Source organism: Pyrus communis, chromosome 13 (genome assembly GCF_963583255.1).
Source record: "Pyrus communis chromosome 13, drPyrComm1.1, whole genome shotgun sequence".
Taxonomy (NCBI): domain Eukaryota; kingdom Viridiplantae; phylum Streptophyta; class Magnoliopsida; order Rosales; family Rosaceae; genus Pyrus; species Pyrus communis.
In genome coordinates, this window is record NC_084815.1 from 1,334,247 (window position 1) to 1,355,304 (window position 21,058).

The 21,058-nt window shown below is 36.1% G+C and overlaps 2 protein-coding genes across 2 annotated transcripts; both read right to left on the reverse strand.

The window, feature by feature from the left end:
- Positions 1-4,015: 4,015 nt before the first annotated feature.
- On the reverse strand, positions 4,016-6,218 carry LOC137712699 (uncharacterized). Its single transcript, XM_068451833.1, has 4 exons — positions 5,751-6,218; positions 4,887-4,997; positions 4,684-4,764; positions 4,016-4,393 (listed from the first exon to the last, which is right to left on the reverse strand). The coding sequence occupies exons 1-4, from the start codon at positions 6,003-6,005 to the stop codon at positions 4,319-4,321; spliced, it is 522 nt and encodes a 173-aa protein (XP_068307934.1). The 5' UTR covers positions 6,006-6,218; the 3' UTR covers positions 4,016-4,318.
- Positions 6,219-12,843: 6,625 nt separating this feature from the next.
- Positions 12,844-15,273, reverse strand: LOC137713744 (large ribosomal subunit protein eL15-like). The gene is made up of 4 exons (XM_068453091.1): positions 15,132-15,273; positions 14,551-14,717; positions 13,588-13,785; positions 12,844-13,426 (listed from the first exon to the last, which is right to left on the reverse strand). The coding sequence occupies exons 1-4, from the start codon at positions 15,133-15,135 to the stop codon at positions 13,181-13,183; spliced, it is 615 nt and encodes a 204-aa protein (XP_068309192.1). The 5' UTR covers positions 15,136-15,273; the 3' UTR covers positions 12,844-13,180.
- Positions 15,274-21,058: the final 5,785 nt, after the last annotated feature.

Here is a 21,058-nt window from a genome sequence, read left to right on the forward strand (position 1 = left end):
TTACCACATGCCTAATCCGTCAAGTGTAAGGTTTTACCACAAAAAACATTGGTATTAGTTAGAGTATGATAATTCTATTTAAACCCACCAATGTGGGACATTTAACACTCTCCCTCACGTGTAACCTCATTTAGTGGTTCACATGTGGAAATCCACACATCGGTAATTGAAACTCAGAGGTCAGCTCCAATAGAGTCCAAACTTGTTTTCAATCTTTTTTTTCAGGAAGTGTCTTTTTAGGAACTCAGAGGTCAACTCTATGTTAAGAGTCCAAGCTTGTTTCTAAGCCCTTCCTGGTGACAAGCCTTTAGCTTCCACGTGCCCGAACCTGGCTCTGATATCATGTTGGATTTTTGGATCGTCGGGCCCGCCCCACTCTTACGACACTGATACTACCCCTAACTTTACCACCTGCTCAATTCGTTAGGTGTGGGGTTTTACCACAAAATGTCTCGGTATTAGTTAGAGTAGGGTAATTCTATTTAAACCCATTGGCTTTCTTTGAACCCACCGATGTGGGACATTTAACACTTGGAAAGCGATTGATCGTCTTGATGGACACCTTTTGATGTATCTTCTACCGTCACACAAAGTATGTAGGCGTCGTCGGTATAACTAGGTTCCAAGACCGGTGACATCTCCAACTGGATGATCAGAAAAAGCTTGTATTGTATGTACGAGACGGAGAGAGATGTGAAAAGCTTTTGCTTAATTGTGAGATATATATTGCTGTCAAGTACTTTTCCTTCATATATATAGTGATGATCATGATATATCCGTGTACTATTCCGACTAAAATTAGTTTTACACAAGAATTGTGGTTTCTTTTTGCACAAGTAATCATACTATTAGTAGGAGTATTATGATCCTCCTGGTTAAAATACTCGACCATCTTTCTGAAATATAATGGAAAATAAAACTTAAATAATTTTGAATTTAAAATTGTGAAAAGAAATACCACAACGATGTTGGAGTGTGTGAACTTGGTTAAGTCACACAATGAATCATGTATCGAACTTGCTATTTATAAAAATCAAATTTAAGATCTTTCACCAAGACGTAAACCTAAATACCCACTTGTAACCCAATGGACTCAATCCACCTGAATACTTGAATGTTTCCTTCATTTCGTTTTGCCCTTATGTTTTTTAATTAGGCCCATTCAATTTCCTTATTAGCCCACCTATAGCCCCATTTACTTAGGGTACAATGCTTGTCAATCCAGTCCGAAGCCCAAACAATACCAAACAAGCCCTCATCAAGAAAAGTCCAATGGGGGGAGAAAAAGGATGTGTACATCTTTGCAGACAAGGAATAATCTGGAAATTCTGCATTGGGAGAGATTTTTTAGCGTGATTAAAACACGGTACGATACGATATAAGGTATTATACAATTATAAATGATACGTGGCATACCATTCTGTATTATGGTCACAATGAAACAACAATGTTGTCCCCTCTCATGAAAACACGTTACGTAACTTATGCTTTTGGTACTTATTTTACATACGCCATAATCATGTGGTCAACTAACTAGTTTTTGGTTTTATCTTTTTCGAGTTAGGTGAACCATCTATTTTGGTGTATAGCGACGGCTAACTTAGCGTGCTCCATCTGCTTGAACTATATAAATAACTAACACCCTCTTGCTTATACAATAAGGAGAATGCTGTGGACCATATCAAGTTGTCAAACCCTACCTACATGTTGTGTATTAATGGTGGATTGATAGTTTGATACAAAAGGATTGAGACCCTTCATACAAATAATTATGCATACAACGTGTGCTTGTGGATAACGATTGCTTAACGAAAAATTATTGTATTCGCTATATAATCGGCACACGCAAATACTCACCATTTAGGCGGACTCATTCAAAGGCAAGGTTGCGCACTGACCACTCAAACTCCTAAAATTTTCATACTGGATCAATTTTTACCCTTCGGTAGTTAGGAAAGGCAGAATGGTGCGCGGCTATAAATCGCCTTATCTGCTAAAAAGCACCAATCATTTTTGTCTTTTCACCTCCTTTTCAAACTCATTTCACCCACATTCACACACATCACTCAATTTTTTTTTCAACCCAACTTCCTTAATCCCGCGGGTACTATCATCAATAAGACCCGCCTGCCAAGATACTTAGCAAGAACACCATGTTAAGCTTTTATGTACGCCCAAAAAAATATTTAGAATCCGCCACAGCTTACTACTAATACGACATTATTGTTAGTATTAACTAGAATCTTATCTTGTATCATATAACCAGACAGTTGTAATCTATCTTTGTTATCCAATTATTTAGTTTTCTTGCCGAAAATTTTGGTTGACTTATGAAATAAAGTTTGTATTATTGCGTGACAATTAAGATTTGGCATTATCGGATGATTATTTTTGTGCATAGCTTATGAAAATAATTGTATTAATTTAAAGTATTTCCTAATCCGACAAACCAACATTTCAAAAGTACACTTATACCTAATATCTAAGATGATCAAAGTTGCTAGCTGGTCTCCTAAAGCGTTTACAAACTTGTGAAACTTTGATGAGCAGAATCCTAGAAAACTTGCACGAAAATACATGGGTGTATACACTTATATGTTCCCCCTCTTTTTACATGGTGCATTACATGAAAAAGTGACGGATTACGTTTGTAACATGTAAATATTTATGTGAAAAAAATGAACATAAAATCGTGTAAAAACACAATTAGTTGCGTTCAAAAAAAAAAAAAAAAACACAATTAGTCTTATAAATACTAGAGCTCGTTTGAAAATAATATAAAATGACTAAAAGTGTTTTTGATGAAAATGTTTCTGGAACCAATCATTAGTAAAAATGTAAGTGAATCCTGTAAAATGAACTTCAAGTGCTTTCTGAAAAAAGTACAACTGATTTTAAAATGTTTTTAGTGAAAATATTTTTGAAATCAATTTTTAGTAAAAGTGTAATCCAATTAACTGATATTTCCTTCAGAAAGTACTTTAGTATTTTGAAACCGAAAAACATTATCTTTAAAACAAATTTCAATAATTTTAAAAATACTTTTAAACAAGTTATTTCATTTAAAAAAATATGTTTTGAGTCCCTTGTTTTCTGCTAAATTTAACCCAATTAACAATTAGAAAGTGCTAAAGCAGATGAAAATTTTCTTTTTCTTGAACCAGCTTTTGACCTTAAAAGCAAAAACAAAACCGGATACGTGTAAGTAGGACCTGCTCGTTCCAGAAATTGCAGCCATCTTCATGATTACAGCGATGACAAAAGTTGAAAAAGTGATGTCATTTCCACTCCTCAGATGCTTCAACCTATGCTTGTATTTCTGGGACGAGGTCCATGGAGGTTGACATAAATCTAACCGTTAGGTTATTTGCGAGAAGCTTCCATTTGAGAGTTCCACATCGGTGTATAAGATGCATTGATATTTGAACGGTCAAAAATGTTAAAATACAACAATGTATATCAAGTTATGTGATACATCAGTGCATTATATAGAGTTGTCTTCAAGCCCTAGTTTTTCCGCGCAATGTGGTTTTTTATGCACATTACCATAACGTAAATTGCTGTCCGATGAATGTGATATGATATGTACGCCACTTAAATCTCAAAACGTAAACTCATCAAACTATAATTAATGTAGTGGCAATGCTTGAAAGATTGTGAGCTAAATGCACTCTTTCAACCAACTAGTAACAAAATAGAAAACACAACCAAAGACTAATCATCTATAAAATAGCATCACCAATACATGCGTTATAATATGAGTAGACGAATACAATATTCATCATAATTCCACGTATTATAACATGAGGATCAGTATACCACATCCCTACGTTCTGTATCCGACGACAATCCCTCGTTTCTTTGGAAGACTTTGCGAGCGAAATGTACTGTATTTTGATCCCAAAATCACTCAATAAACTTTACATTATTACAGAAATAGTATGGCCCTTGAAAACCATTCAAAACTAAAACAATGAATGAGAAAAAAATTCAAAGAAAATTAAAGAACCCCACATTACACTAGGAAGTAGTCTAGAAGAGACGTTACGCAGTGTTTGGATACATGGAAAAATGGCAAGGAAAATGCAAGGCCGGATGCTTTTAGTTACAAACCTGTTTAAATTTAAGAGGGTATTTCCTGCCTAAATCAGCTAAAAATGTTATTACCAAACACTAATTAATGAAACAAACCAACTTAGAAATTACACCGAAAGCCAATCACCACCCATATATGTAAACATTGAAAAAAGTCACCTTAAATACATCATCACACAAGCCTAATCAGGATCATCAGTTACCCGCATAGGCCACAGTTTCTTCACTGTAACAAATCTACGTTCTTGCTCAGCTCCTCCAGCTTCTTCATCCTCAACTTCTCACTTTCGGTAACCAGCTGCATCAAATGTAACGCAACAACAAAACAATCTCAAAACGTTGAAATTTTACAAACATTTGGTATGCTTTTAGTAAATCGAAGTATAAGAACATTATAACTAGTATCGGTTGCAAGAGTATGGACGGGCTGAGCTCCTAACCCAAATTTTAAGACTGGTGATCTGTCAAAGCAGGCTCAGCTCAGCTGTGCTCACTCTAACTCCGAACTGGTCAGACGGGGTTCAAGTTCAACCCGTCCAAGAGCTACAACCGTAGCTACGACAAGTAAAAACAATTCATCAAACTAACCTCCATTAGCTTTGTGATAAGCTGCACTTTTTCCCTGTTCTTTTCATTGAAAGCCTCGAGTGCATCTCTGTATTCCTTTTCCTGTGACAAGTTACGAACCCAAAATTCATCACGAACACGCACCAATCTACGCACAATTGCATATACACAGCAGTAAACATTAACACCACAATGTGGTTATTATAAAATCCAAGATGTGTTACCTTCTTCTGGCAGGTATGCCCTAGTGGCTTTAACTCTTTGTTAATCGAATCGATCTTCTTACGAACTTGTGAAACTTCCTTTCTCATCGGATCTGCAAGCCCTTCAAGCTCCTGGAAGTTCCATAATTTAAGACAAAAGGCGAAATTAAAGAGTTAAAACAAACTTGCAAAAACTTTTTACTACGACTTCTCCATTAAACATCTACTAATTACTAGCAACCGATTCAACGGCTATATTTCCAGTTTAACCACAGAATACGAAGCACATGGGATACAGATATTTTCAACAAGGCATCCTTGGACTTATATCGTTGTCGCAGACATAAACAAATGACTAAATAAAACCTGACTATTTGACAAATTTGAGGGTTTTGAGAGACAACAGAATCTGTTTTTGCCATTTCAAAAATTTTAAACTTCGTTGTTGAAAATTCTCAGATAAATTTCAGATTTTGTTGCGGAGAGAACCCCAGATTCACTCTGTTAGATGAGACAAATAAATAATTTGATAAACTTTGTGGAAATTGGTAAAAAAAAAATGGAATTACTTCCATCAAAGTGTTCATAGCCACATTAAATTCACACCCTTGTAAACCCATAAACCCAAAATCCAAAAAAAAAATTTTGCTGAAAAAACCCCAATTTAATGTAATTTCCTGTTCTGGAGATCTAGTTTTTTCCACCAACTTTTGTCACCCAGAATTTTCAGAAAGTTAAATTCCCTTAAAACCCCACAAATTTCTTTTGCATAAAATCATTTTTAACCCTTTAATTTAGCCTAAAAATACCAAAAAAAAAGAGTAAAAAAAAAATCATGGTTTAATTAGCAAAAACCTTGTTTTTTGGGTTTTAAAAAGCACAAACCTCACGAATAGTGGCCAAACGCTTGGTCTCCTCTTCAACCCGACCCAACTGAGCCTGAACCTTCTCTCTGACCTCCATCTTCTTCCTCTCGATCTCCTCCTCTTTGGCTCTGAAAGTGGAAAGCGCCGACCTTGACATCTCTTCGTCCTCCTTCGACATGTTGCTGTTGAAGCTGAGGCTTCCGGCGGAGTTCTGCACCACCAGCTGCTGCTGCTGCGGCTGAGCCGCCGACTGAGACTGTTCCGTCTGCATCATCTTCTCTTCAACCTCCTCTACTTCCTCTTCACAAAATCAAAAACCAGCCCTTTTTGTGAAATTCTCTATATTTTCTTATCTCTTTCTCTTTTGCTTTTGCTTTTGGAATGATGGGTTTTGAAATTTGTGGTGGAAGTGCTCTGTTTCTATTTTTTTTTCTGCTCTGTTTTTTTTTTTTTTGCAGAGGTTATGAATGGCTGAGGCTGGGAGCTGAGAGGCTGGCGTTAAAGGGTTTTAAAGCGTCAAGCCAACAGCTAATTGTGTTCTTTACATAAACCAACAAAAAATAAGAATAAAAGATTAAAGAAAAATAGTAATTAAAATAATAATCTAAACTATTTAATACAAAACTCTTTTTGTCAACAAAAAATAATAATAATATCAAATTAATCTTGTCAACATAACTAAAAAATAATCAAAATAAAAATTAAGAAAAATATAGTAAGGATGATGTTGTTCACACATCTTTTTACTTCTTATGCATCATATCTAATTTTCATCCATCCAATAAAATGAATAGAAAAAAATCAATGATAAAAAAATTAATAAGAATGTATACAAGGTAAAAATTAGTGTGTGAATGACACTATTCTATAATAAATTAAACACAAAATTATTATTATTTTTTTAAAAGCCTCACAAGCTACCTAATTGTATCATTTCTTTTCTATGTTTCTTTCTCAAATAAAATAAACTTTTAATGAAGAAATAATTATTCAGAAATAATCACTAAATATATGAATAACCTCTTCAACGACATAAAATCATTTAAAAGTCGTCACTTGTCACAAAAGAGATGTAGTAACATTTTATGTATTTTTTCCTGTATAAAATTATTTTTTAATTTTTAATACATTCATAATATGTGTACAATTATTAATAAAGATTAAAAAAGAAAAAGAGAATGAAAAAAATTAGGAAAAGAATTTGGAGAAAAATGCTTTTAGTTGAAATGATCCAAAACCGCCAACAACTGATAAAGACGGGGGTGTGTCTGTGTGTGGAATTCTTGCTTTACTGAAAGAAATGGGGTGTTGGCTGAAATATTTTTTTAAAATGAACTTATCTCTGCCCGTTTGTGTAAGCCCCCACACCCAACCCACCTGCCCTGAATCCCTCTCGGAATTTCAAAGTTCTGTCGAATAGTATTTCTCCACACTTATAAGTAAAAGATTTTATATTCGATTCTCGTTAAGGATGAATTTGAACCACGTTATTCTTAGTATATTATGAGGCTTAGTCCACTTCTCCACTTTTTAAACGTAGATAATCTCATTGATTAAAAAAAAAAAATTTTTTTTTACCTTACTCACAAGTTGTAGTAATTTCTAAAAGAAGTACAAATTGTCCCATCTCTTAGACTCTTACACTATGATATTTTCTTATGTTGTAGTTTTGTACATTAATAAAGATTCTAGAGTTTTGGATATTATATCTGAGGTGTAGACATTCTCTGATTATTTGTATCACAAATCGGACAATCTGTAATTATTTGATTGTCTGTATTTTTATTTCTGCTTTATCGAAGAAATGGTTATGAACTTATGAGTAGTGAATTGCTCTGGTCAATGGAGCACCCATCTTCAAAGCTCTGTGCCCGGGGTTAAAATCCTCCCCCCTCCCCCTCACTGTCTCTTGTAGTAATATCCCTGCGATTAAAAAAATGAAAATATACTATGTTATGACCGTTCAAACTTGAAATGCATTATAATAGCTATGTTATATACACTCTTAATGTGAAAGTCTGGTGTTGTTAAGTCTTCGTAACATAAAACAAAGTGGTTCACGTAAAGTTTCTTAATATCTCAGATGTGGAATTCACAGTGAAACGATTTATTATTGTCCATCATTGTACATGTAATTGTCTAAGATTGATGAGCACATATTTTAAGTTGTACCAATGTCTATGGAGCTAAAACCTAACCCCATATAACGCATGTAAGGTCTCTATCGTTGTCTCAAATTCATGTGCACGGCCAAAAACGCTTGTATCCAAAAGTATAGCCATGGGAGTACAAATACAAGTTTCATGTCTTTTATTTACAATTTTCTTTTACTTATTTGTATCAGAAAATTATTTATACACATCATTTTTCTCTTTCTGTACATCACTGTTTATTTTTGTTGATTAATTCTTTGTTTTGTTCGATCGAAAAGTCCAAAATAAATCAAAACGTGCATAAAAAAACAGTGCATGAAAATCATTTCGCTTCGTATGAAACATAGCAAGATGAAGTTGTTACTTTCCAATCGATGTTGCAAATGTTGGTAGACGGACAACTTCAACCTAACCTTTTAGGGTTAACTCATTCACATGGGCTGCACGCAAGGCGCATAATGCGTTGGTAAAAAGAGAACATCATCATACGTGCATGCGTTTGAGTGTCAAAATATATTTAGGTTGGTCATTCTATTTCCATCGACCATCTTTTTTGGCAACTTCAAGCTAACCATTCATCCTTCATTGCAACAGCAATCCATATAGCTTAGTTGGTTATGAGTGTTCACATGCAAACTCGAGATTCAATACTTTTAATATGTCGAGTGTTTCTTTACTTTTCAGAAGAGTGACGTTATTTGTACCATATATATGTTATAATCATGAGAAATATGGTCGCTAATACCCCAAATGCTAAACTAATCAAATTTACGAGAAGATGACTGACACTCTGTCACAACTAAGTGGCTTAACCTATGTTTGCATAGCGACAAGACTTGTTAAACTAAAGAAACCATTTTATGTACTATTGAGAAGCAAATCTCAACAACAAAGAGTGGATACATATATAAGAATTCCAAAAGTGGTGAGAGAAGTAAATGGGGAATTTAAGCCCATCCCTTTCCCTTGAGGACAGCCAGAGCCAGGGTGCTTAAGACTAAAGTTTGGTGTGGAGTGGACAGAAAGGGTCACCTACAAACACACACACACTGACTGCAACCGATAAAAAAACCAGCGAGGCTGACAGAGAGGCGTATGAGCCAAGGCAAAAAAGGTTGGACAACCAAGCCACATTGACGGCAGCTTCCCTACCCCCTCCTTTTGACAATCTCACCTCCTTTCCGTTGTGGGATATGGCCCCTCAAACCCTAGAATCTCCCCCTATTTTCGCCCTTTTCTCTTTCTTTTAATTCAATAAATAAACATTTGTTCTTTTTCCTTTGGGTTATGTAGTCTCGCTTTAGGTGAGTTTTGTTGTTTTGATATAGCTAGGAGAGTTTAATGTTCTAGTTACAGACAATATGAGTTCTTAAGTGTGATTTTTTTACAGATATATCGTGTTATGTCGATTTGTGGCTAATCTATACTTACGGTTATTGTCATATTAGTAGTGTATCGGAAATTTAATCTATAGTTGGTTGTGCGTTATTCTTTCCGGATTATGTTAGCTCTTTTTTTTGAGATTGGTCACCGAAAATATATTTGGTCATATTTAGTTTTCTAACTCTTATTTTACTTTGTATGATTGAGTCAAGACGTCCTTTAAATATTCCAAAATGACCTAATCTATTGCTAATGGATTTTCTCCTTTATTTTTCTGCTTTCCTTTTTCTCTCTTTGTGGAGGGGACCGACCAACTCCCTAATTCAACATTTGACAATTTCAAAACCCTAGAAACTAATCTCATTACAAAAAAACATGATATCTGAGTTCAACGGTCGAGATCATTAGACTGAATCCATGATGAGGCTGTGGAATCTCATTGGTGGGGTCCCAATCCAAATGGGTGGGTGATCAGTGCACCCATTAGCTTACCAAGCATGCCTAGTTGTCGAATTCTTAATCATGATTAGTGTTTGATTAATCAAATATTAAGAAAAGACGGCAACTTTTACCAAATGCCAGCATAAACAAGCTTCATTAAGCATTTTCAATGATTTGGGTGTCTGAGTTTTTCATATTTTTGCAGAGCGGCTGTTATGTTTTGTTGGTTTTCTCAAACTATAAAATGTTGCAGTATTTTACAACATTTAGTTGTTTGTCTTGTGTTTCTGTCACTAATCTGAGAATCTTCTGTTGGGTTGGCAGTTATTTGCCAACTGTTTTTTGAGGTAGATTCCCACTCTTTCTGTTTTTTTTCTCTCAGGCTGTGACAATTTGCACTGTCAGTTAAATTGGTTCTTAATTTAGACAAAGAGGTATTAAGTATTCGTTAATTTTCTTCCTATTGTGTTTGGCTTTTGGTTTCTTGTAGCTTTTTATGGGTTGATTGGCGGTTCAGTTTGGAATCTTGGCTTAACGAAATTAAGAAGGCACGCAGCGGAAAACTTCGGTCGGGCAGTGAGTTTTTTTTTTTACTCTATTCATTCTCACGAATGCGCACTTTATGTAATTTGATTAATTTGACTTCGTTTGTAATAACACGATAGTTTCTTATTGGATGAATGATGAAAGTCTGATTACGTGACACTCTAAGAGAGAATGCCACATTCGACGGTTGGACCAACTTGCATAAGTTGACCAAACATTTGACGCTATTTTTGGTGTGGAAATATTCAAAATTCTTCCATTCTCTCTAGAAGAAAAAGACCAAGTCCATACTCCGTTATTCTCTAAAGTGACATTTGGTCAAGTGGAATGGATGTTAGAATAGAAGAAGAAGCATTCATCTTATTCTAATGTTGCTAAGATATCCTACATGACTTTAATACTTGGGCACCGACTATGATGTGTGCCTAAGAATCTCGAGTCCCATAGTTGGATCATGATATCAACCTCAAGACCTCGAATCAAATCTCCAGAAATCAAACTCTGGAATTTAAAAAAGTTGAACCTCATGCGCGACAATGCATCTGAACATTAGGGTTTTAGTCTCGGACTAAAACCCTAAACCGTACTGTTGGTTACTCATTAGAGGGATCAAACACCGAACTATCATAATCCTAACACAGTAACTCACCTTCCCTCGTAACTTGAGCTAACCTTAAATGATAATGGTACCACTAGTTTCCACCCGAATAATATAACATATTTCAATCTCATTCTCATTTTTCTACAATTAGATGCCACCAGTGGTGGATCCAGGAATTTAACCTTGTAGGATCTTAGTGTAATAGATCCAAGTGCGCGCAACGCCCAAAATTTTCAGTTTTTTCGTTGAGGTATATAGTCGAGCTCTTAGTGGGCATGATGTTATCTTTCTAACAGCTTCAAAGGCTAAGGCCAAGCATCACCTGCCAAGGTGTCCTGCCAGGGCTTGTCCCAAGGCCTACTGATGCCGAATTCTGTCTAATAGGCATTTCATCAAACAGTTTGTGGACGTTCTGAGGTCCCATATTTACAATTAAGTCATTCATATCGTCTTTGGATTACATGAACCATATACAGAAAAAACTAGGGATACGTTTGGGATTGGCCTGGAATTGGTAAAAACCGTTTTGTAAGCAAACTTTTATTACGTTTCACAAAAAACTATCAAAAAAATGCTTATGACAAGAGGCAATCTCAAGCACTTGAATTTTTTAACAAAATTTTGATGTCTCTGGCAATATCGCTTCTAATGGAAGCGCTTGTGATCCAAAGCAATCTCAAACATGCTCCAAATCAATACGTTAGTTATATATAAACCAAATGGATGTACGTAGGCATGAAAAGCCCTTTTGTATTTGTATATGAGGAACGTTGGAGTGGGAGGACCGCAACCAGCAAGGAGATGCAAGTAGGCATTGCCCATATCACAACAATGACAAAAGATTAGTGTGTCTTCTTTCCTGCTGCTTTTGTTCTATAAGAATCTTATCAATTTGTTGAATGTATGAATCTCAGTATTATTAATATATTAATATATTAATCTACTATGTCATATTCAAGGGAAAGGATCCTCTCCGGCTCCCTTTTATCCGAATTCTCCGGATTTCTAGGTTACCTACAAACCTTGCCTCGAGCAGAGCCGTGAAGCCATCACAGCTTCTTCTCCTTCCTTGAATAAGGTCGCGAAGCCATCTATTCCATATATCAAACACCTAAAATTGTTATCACATAGGCATAGGAAGCAAATTATTGTAGCTTAAAAAATCTTTAAAATTTTGTAAAAATCATAAGGCTTCACCACAGCATTTTTCTTAAACTTTAATTTAGTTGACTAAAGCAATGCGCTTCCCTCTCTTTAGTCTAATCCGCATCTCCCTTCTTATATTGTAGAATATCCTATCATATGTTAGAAGAAAAAAAATGTAGGCTTCATCATATATATATATATATATATATATTATATTCGACTCATAAAACACAAAATTATAAAAACATAAGTTTAAACAAGTTGATTGCAGCAGCGTACTTCATCTTCTATGTCCAAGTTCTAATCATCCTCCTAATAGTATAAATTAGTTCATATTTTATCCTTTGTCAAACCCAAAAAAGAACAGAAAATAATGAAAACATTATTCCGTAAATTGTGGGGACAAAGATTTCGTGCTTGGCAATACAAGTATCCCTGCTGAATCTGTATTAATCTATTCCATCACTATCAAAAATATACATTATTATTTTGGAGCCTGTCAGTTTCCAATCATTTGAGGTTTATTGTAATCTCTAACCTTCAGCCTATTAATGCACACAAAATTATACGTTTAGCTTTTTAACCGTCAAATCTTGATTTTCGTATTTTTAAACAAATATACAACGATTAAAAGTTTGGAGTACGTTCTTTTGGTACAATTTCTTTGGCCAATAGTATAAATATTTACATACATACATTCCTTATACCATATATGTATGCTACTTCCCAATGAAACCTCATGATAAATTTCAACTATCGAAATCGTCTATATGTTAGATCCTAATTACGTTCATCTTTCTAACACGTGCAAAATAATAATAATAATAATAATTCGCTAGACAAAATTGAAATGAAAACTCGAATAATCAAACGACTAAACAATTCCAGTGTAAATTGAGTGATAAGACAACGAGAGAGAACATTATGCGGCGGCGTGCTCCGGTGAATAACTCGTCCGCAATCACTAAGCTCGCCGCCACATGTGGTCTCCCTTGGCTCATTTGAGAGTTTTTATGCCTAGTCTATAGAAGGCTGAAGAAATCTCAAGATTTCAGTACCGAAAGTTCAAACCTCAAGGAAAAACCTGGGTTTAGGTAGCCCTTCTCTTCGTAACAAAAAAAACTTCCTGACATTACCCAAAAATAGCATCTAGACATAAATGGTAAAATATGACCAGACTCAACGGTAGCGACGGAGGGAGAGGGTGGTGTTCCTCTTCCAAGTTGCCCTGCGAGAAGGTCGTGCCTTGTGGTAAAGGTGTCCCTTTCCACGCAATCCCCTGTATTTCTTCCCGGCAGAAGTGAGCCCGCGAAGCTCCCTGTGCTTGTGAACGGGATTGCAGAGCCAGTTGATTCTTGGGTCATTTCGGATGGCATTATGAGCAACATCAACCAGGATTACCTCAAAGTACTTGTAAGTTGAATCCTGCGTACAAGGATTTCAAAGCAGAAGACGTAAGCAAGGTGCCATGAAATAAACAAAACCAACACCAAGGTCCAAGACACACCTGAAAAAATAATGGTAGAGAAACAAAACAGGTTTTGTAACCCAAATATATGAATTGAAGTTAAAACTGAGTCACAAACCTCATTGATCCAGTAAGAGTTGAGAACCCTAAGACCGCCTAGTCTACGGCCAGCACGCTCCTCAGCAACAGACCTCTTGCTGCGCTGAAACTTCAGTTGAGTCACACCTTGGTTTGTGGGCTTCCCATATACAATACCCTTGGAAACAGGCCTCTTGCGACCACCACGCCTCACACGGACTCGATAAACAACATAACCCTGGAATATATTTTACTTAAATCATCAGCCAGAAAATCATCGACTAATTAATTTAAACAGTGCTGGGGAACAAATGATGCGCAAGGACAGACATTATATAACATGTAAAAAACAAAATATAAGGTACAGATTAAAAAGTGTACTGTATCAGATCGGGACAAAAGCAAGAACAACCAAGAGATCTCACTCGGTATATGATCGATTGTTTGGTTTAGTATAGCTGGTCATAATAAGTATTTGATGATTGAAGGCAAGCACCCATCAAGAAGAATATGCTTAAGCATCAGAATGCTGCTTAACCAGCTCATACACTGGTTGGGCCTACTGGTGCATAACAAAAGGAAACAAAAGAAGCACAAGGGGCAAAGGAATTAAAAAAGAGCACTGTATCGGACCAAGACAAAGCAAGAACCACCAAAAGATCTTGCTCGGTAGAAGACCGATTGCTTGGTTTAGTTTAGCTAGTCTCAGGAAGCACTCGATGATTTTAGACAAGCACCCTTTTCGGGAAAAATGCCTAAGCATCAGAATGCAGTTTAATTAGCAAATACACTGGATTGTGCCTACGGGTCAGTAACAAAAGAATACAATCCACAACAGTAATTATACATCGCGTAACTCTGTATTGCGTTGCAATACGACTATAATAATCAATTCATGGCCAATGTATGCATGTGAAAGTAAACAGATTGGGATGCCGATTAACCTTAGTCATAATTCAACGATGAGATGCATAAAGAACGTGATTCATGAAATTCTCGTTACCTGCTTAGCCTTGTACCCCAAGCGACGGGCCTTGTCAGGGCGTGTAGGCCTTGTGACTCGGACAATTGAAGGATGCTGGCGATACTCCCAACAGCGCACCCTCTGCACGAACCTCATCAAATCGGATTGCTTCTTCCTCCATATCTCCGACTGGTACTTGTAAAACCCTAGTATCACCAAAACCGAAACAAAACCGGATGTTTAATAACAGTTCATTTGTTCAATCAAGTATCTCCTCACAATTTCAAACGACAACACAAATGTGCTTCGATTTCTACAGAATCTTTTCCAACGTTGGACTCCCCAAACTCATCGTTTTCGATAAAATTGAATTGCCGATTAAACAAAAGAACATTATCAGCAACTGTAGAAGATTCAAAACATCATTTGTAACGAATTTCGTGGATATCATACAAACCAAATATTAACAGACGATAGAAAAAAGATTACACCTTGGCATGCATTTTGTTGCTCAGAAATGTGAGACACGAAAACAAAATAAGGACCGGAATTCCATACAAAATATGAACTGAATGTAGAGAGAGAGAGAGAGAGAGAGAGAGAGAGAGAGAGAGAGATACCCATCGGATCAGAAATTGGCTACGACGCGCAGGATCCGGCGGGCAGGCTAGGGTTTTGTGTCAGACGGAGTAATGGGGTTTTGAAGAACGGAGACTTTGGATATGGGCCGTCCGGAATAAAACTTATGTTTTTTGTGGTTGTAGACCCATTTTTTATATCTTTACACCAACAAATTTTAGTTATCCTATTGACCATCGTATTTGTATCCATTATTAAAGTTACTATATTTCAGTGAAAATTTCTTAGCATTTTAAAAATAATATAAAAAATACCACTTAGTACTACAGTTTAATAGTATTTCTAATCATTTGTAATTGAGAGATCTTAGGTTCGATTGTCGCCAAAAACAAAGTTGAACAACATTTATCATGGTAAGTCCATTGTAAGACTTAGCTCATTCCTCCACCCCCTTAGAACATCATCAACCGAAAGAGCTAAACATATCCCCGTGTAGAATTATAGCCCTGCAAAAAAATATTTTTCAATAAGCAATGTCAGGCCATACTCATATATCATCTCCAACTGAAGGGGCTAAATATAATCACCTCAATAATTTATCAGATTTAAGTTTATACTTAAATTTATTAGTTAATTTAATTAAAATACTATTGGATGTTTTAAAATCTAACTGAGAAGCTAAGCCCCCAAAAAAAGGTTAAGAAGGGCTACACTTGGCCAACCTTATGCCCTTTTGGTTATATAATGACCTGGTAATCTTCATACTATTATAGCCCAGACATCGATTGAAGATTGATTTTTGGACAAATAAGATGAATTTTTGGCTTTTGAACCTTTAGCCATTTCCATAACACTATCATTTGATAAATAAATAAAAATATAAAGGGTTAATCTCAGTTTACTATCCTGAAGTTTCGTGGTTTTCAACATTTGGTACATGAAGTTTTTTTCATTCTATAGTCATATCTCAAGTCTTAATTTTGGGACAGTTTCATATATCCGTTAAGTTTTCCGTTAGAACTTCTGTTAACTGATGATGTGGCGCCCAAGTGGACAATAACTAAGCGCCACGTGTCAATATGGGCCCACTTCAATATTAAAAATTTTAAAAAATACACAATTAACAAAAAAAAAAAAAAAAAAAAAAACCTCACCCGTCTTCTACTTCCCTCAACCCCCTCCCTTCTGTCTTTTACGCTGTCGTTTCAGTCGCCGGCGAACCCCGCAACAAGAAGCAGAAAACCAAAACCCCCATCGTGAGGCCCCCCCCCCCAACCTTCCTTCACCACTATCTCTCTTTCTCCTCACTCTCTCTGGGCAACTTGCAATATGAAGTGCAGGAACCCTACCTTCCTTCCTTTACTCTTGCGACATGCATCTACGCCTCCCCATCTTCGATCTTCGATTCCTCCGCAACCCCAAGTCTTCTCGTCTCTTCGCCAATGGAAATTATGTTTTTTTTTTCTTCTAGAGCAGCGGAGAGAGAGAGATGGGTAGAAATTAGGGTTTTATAAATTATAATTTGAGTATGTTAGAGGAGACGGCAGATTGCAGGTCGCAGAGAGGGATTTTAGAGAGAAAGGGGAATGGGGAAGAAATTGTGGTAGGGTTTTGATCCAAATTTACAAAGAAATCACAGCTTGTCTAAAGTTCCTCCAACATGGACGAGCGACCGCCATGTAGATGGTTGAAGATTTTTAGTTTGATAGTTGAAGATTTCTCAAGACTTTGATTGATTGGTTTGCAGTATTTACTGGGAATTATGTGGAGAAACATCGCCAAAAAGGTTGCTTTCAGAAAGGCAAATCTTTCCTCGCAGGTTCACTTGGGTTCTGCCACTTCTTCTTTAGTGAAAATTTCTCAAGACTCGAGCTTTCTCGAGAAAACCAGGCATTTCGATGCTCGAAACTACACAAACAATCGGTTTTTCATGATGGGTTTTTGACAAATTGGCGATAAAGCTTCCCAGAAGGACGAATTGGGCAGATGCATACAGCTTGTAGAGGGGGTTGGAGGTGGTAGAAGACAGGTGAGGTTATTTTATTTTTTTTCCATTTTTTTTTTGTATTTTTTTTAATTTTTTAATATTGAAGTGGCCCATATTGACACGTGGCGCTCAGTTATTGTCTACGTGGGCATCATGTCATCTAAAACAGAAGTTCTAATGGAAAACTTAACGGATGTATGAAACTATCCTAAAATTAAGACTTGAGGTATGACTCTGGAATGAAAAAAACTTCATGTACCAAATGTTGAAAACCACGAAACTTCAAGGTAGTAAATCACTTCTCCCACACCCCTTTAATTTTTTAATAGTTTCTACACACCACTAACACTTGATAGAAAAATATTAAAAATTTAAAAAGGTGTGAGGGAAGTAATTTAGGGTGTGTGAATATAATCTCCCAAAATGAATTGACAAAGAGTGTAGCAGCCACCACCCAACTCTCTCTTAGAGTCAGCCTTTCCATTTCTTTCATCATCCACCACGATTTTTCCATCTTCCCGTGAAGCTCTACAATGCCGCCACTTTTGCCCTTGATGTTCCTCTCTCATGGGTAGAAAGACCTCACGTTCAAAATCTTCAAAACTCAGTTCCTGCTTTGACCGTCCAACGCCGTGGTTGCACCCTGGCGCTCCTCCTCGTCCTACTCTTTAAAGGGAAAAAGGAGTGGCGTCGTCAAGATCCATCTTATTGTAGGTGAACCCACCACTTCTTCTTGGTGGTTTTCAGAGGGTGCTTGAATGAAAATATGGAAAATGGCATCGTTCTTTTTTGAGTCGCAGTTGCAGTGGACTTGTCAATCTCATATGCAGTGGAGCACCCAATAGCACTCATCTGGGATGAAGATGGGCTCTAGGTTTGGTAGGGACTGGGATTTGCTGTTTTTTGGAGAAGAATGAGGAGGGGCAGAAGAAGAAAAAGAAAAGGGTTTTCAAGAAGGGGTAAGTGGTTATGCCAGTTCTTTTTTCTCTATTTTGAAGGGGTTGATTTTTTTTTTTAAACAAACAATATTATCTACACTAAGCGGTAGGAGGTGGACTTAGCCTCACAATAGATTAGCAATAATGTGGTTCAAATTTTCCTTTAGCGAGAATCGAACCTAACCTCTCACTTACAAGTGAAAAGGAATATCATTAGGCTATAGTACTTACAAGTGAATGAAGGGATGATTTAGAAATATTATAATTTTACATGAGTACCAAAAAAATGTAAATTTAAGGGTTAATCTCAGTTTACTATCTTGAAGTTTCTTGGTTTTCAACATTTAGTACATCATGTTTTTTTTCGTCCTAGAGTGGTACCTAAAGTCATAATTCTGGGATATTTTCATACATCCGTTAAATTTTCTGTTAAAATCTCCGTTAACTAATGACGCGACGCCCACATGGACAATGACTAGGTGCCACGTGGATATTAAAAAATTAAAAAAAATTAAAATTTGAAAAATTAAGAACTCCCACCCAGCTCTCCCTCCCCTTACAACTCCCAGATCTGCGCCCACCCACCTAACCCTTCCTCATTTCTCTTTCCATGGCCGCTGCCCACCCCACCCGAACATCACCCACCTACTTCTCAAAATTATCTCCTCAATTTCCAACCATCCTAATTCACACCCAAACCAGTATCCGAATTCACCACATCCGCCTTTGCCATCGTCCTCACTCTTTTCCTCACTTTCAGCCTTGCATGCTCCATCGCCGGTAATTTGTTCCATTCTGGCTTCCATACACACACCAGCACAATCTGTATCGGTCATCCCGTACTTGTGACCCACCACAAACCCTAGGGTTCATCTCTACAAAGTACCAAAAAAAAAAAAAAAAAAAAATTGGGGAAGAAGCAAATCTTTTTCCATCTGTTTTAGGAATCAAAATTGAATTTGTATAAAATTAAAGAAATCGTATTGGGATTTTGGTTTAGTGGGAACAGAATCAGGCGAATGTATGGTTGCCTTTGATAAGGGCTGGTGGTTTTAAGAGGGAGTTGCAGATCTGGGAGTTGTGAAGGGATGGAGAGCTGGGTGAGAGCGGGGTTGGGTAGAATAGGCCCTAGATTTAAAAAAAAATAATAATAATTTTAATTCTTAATTTTTAAAATTTTTAATATCCACGTGGCGCCTAATCATTTTAACATAAAATTTAACCGATGTATGAAAGTGTCCCAGAATTATGACTTTAGATACCACTCTAGGATGAAAAAAACGTGATGCATCAAATGTTGAAAACCAAGAAACTTCAAAGTAGTAAATTGAAATTAACCCTAAATTTAATTATGGGTGTCCAAAGAAATAGGGTGTTCAAAAATAAAAATTAGGTGTACAAAGAATCACTTGTTTATTTTTATAAACGGGCTCCCAAATTCATCTGGCCCAATTTAAAAAGAGTTTGGCCTAGCTTGTGGCAAAATCACGTTAAAACCTATGAATTCATTAATTATATAATAAATTACTATCCACACATATACGTTATTTTTGGTGATCTGTTTGCATGTATGGATAGGGATGACAACGGTTTGGTTTAGGGATAAAAAAGTTATGTCCATCCTTATAACCACGAAAATTAACCATATTCATAACCGCAAATTAACTATCGGGTATTATCCATAATCATACCCACTGGGTAACAGATTCCCTATTGGTTAATCGATATATCCATCTTCGTCAATACAAAAAATATATTCGTTCAATTGGGACATTATAAGTTAGAAGATATTAATTTCGTCATTAAACATTTGATGTATAAAATGATCCAATGAATGGATCTTGTTGATTTGAGTATAAAAATTAAAACATTGATGAAGTTAGCTTGTCTTTGATATCTCTCATAAGCACCATTGAGTTTGCATTAATTTTGATTCAAAACTTTACTTTCCTACAAAATGCAACTTTTGTATTCTCAAGGTAATGGTTCGGTGAATAATGGATATACAAATACAAACATATGTGTGTGTGTGTGTGTGTGTGTGTGTGTGTGTGTGTGTAAATTATATTATTTACGAATCGGGTCGAATTCAGTTATGGATACGGTTTTGGGACCTCTATAACCATAACCGAATAATATAAACGGTTTTTCCCCATATCCAGAATATACCCAAACTTCCATATCTAAATCTGTTCCATTCGGACGGTTATCGGGTTTAACGGTTAGAATTGTCATCTAGTGTAAACTTGCAAGTGCACAAGATAATCGTAATATAGCGTTCAACAAGTTCAAGTATCGCTCCCACGAAGTTTCTAATTCAATCTCCAATTTGATAAACTAAACCAAATCTAATAATATTAACGACACACAAACCCAAACAACAAACTAGACTCAATCTTAATTAATAAATCAATCAAAGATGTGAAGAGTTTGTTGTGATAATTTTATAAACGAACAAAAACAGAACCTCAAGTAAAAACTGAAATTAAAGAGAAGAAAACGTTGTGTTTTAAAGCAAGTGATGAAAAGTCTAGGGATTCAAAATCAACCAAAAGCAATATAGTTTAGGTTTCAATGCATTCAACGGATCTTTCAATTCTTTAGATGATAATTCCCGTATCTAAGTCATTGTCAGGCACATTAGACCATAGTTTTCTTTAAGTGAATGATTCTCTTCTAGTTCAGGTAGATGTCGTATATCTTAACATGCAATCTATCTTGGTTAAGGCATAAATTTAACAAGTAGGACTCTTTATGCTCTAGAAAACAAGGGAACCAAGCAAACCATTATTCTTTATCAAGCAATAATGTAATTTACCACACTTAACCACAAGAAGCTAATTAGTTCAGCCTCAAATTCATCTGCCAATCTTACTAGATGCAAAGTCCTAAAGTGATCAATCAAAAAACTCAAACAAAAAGTAACAATTCAAACAATGATTAAACGTTCATCTGAAAGAAACTAGGAATCCAATGAATAACATTAAAAACCATAAACATCCATGCTAGGGTATCATCCTAACCGTAGAAAAAAAGTTTAGTT

Bases quoted from the DNA above. Each gene is read 5' to 3' on its own strand.
- LOC137712699 (XM_068451833.1), bottom strand. From the start codon at position 6,005: ATGATGCAGACGGAACAGTCTCAGTCGGCGGCTCAGCCGCAGCAGCAG. The intron at 4,998-5,750 runs GTTTGTGCTTTT...TGGAACTTCCAG, and splicing joins GTTTGGCCACTATTCGTGAG to GAGCTTGAAGGGCTTGCAGA. The intron at 4,394-4,683 runs GTTAGTTTGATG...CATTTGATGCAG, and splicing joins TTATCACAAAGCTAATGGAG to CTGGTTACCGAAAGTGAGAA.
- LOC137713744 (XM_068453091.1), bottom strand. The intron at 13,786-14,550 runs GTAACGAGAATT...AATATATTCCAG, and splicing joins TGGGGTACAAGGCTAAGCAG to GGTTATGTTGTTTATCGAGT. The intron at 13,427-13,587 runs GTTTGTGACTCA...CCTTGTACGCAG, and splicing joins ACTCTTACTGGATCAATGAG to GATTCAACTTACAAGTACTT.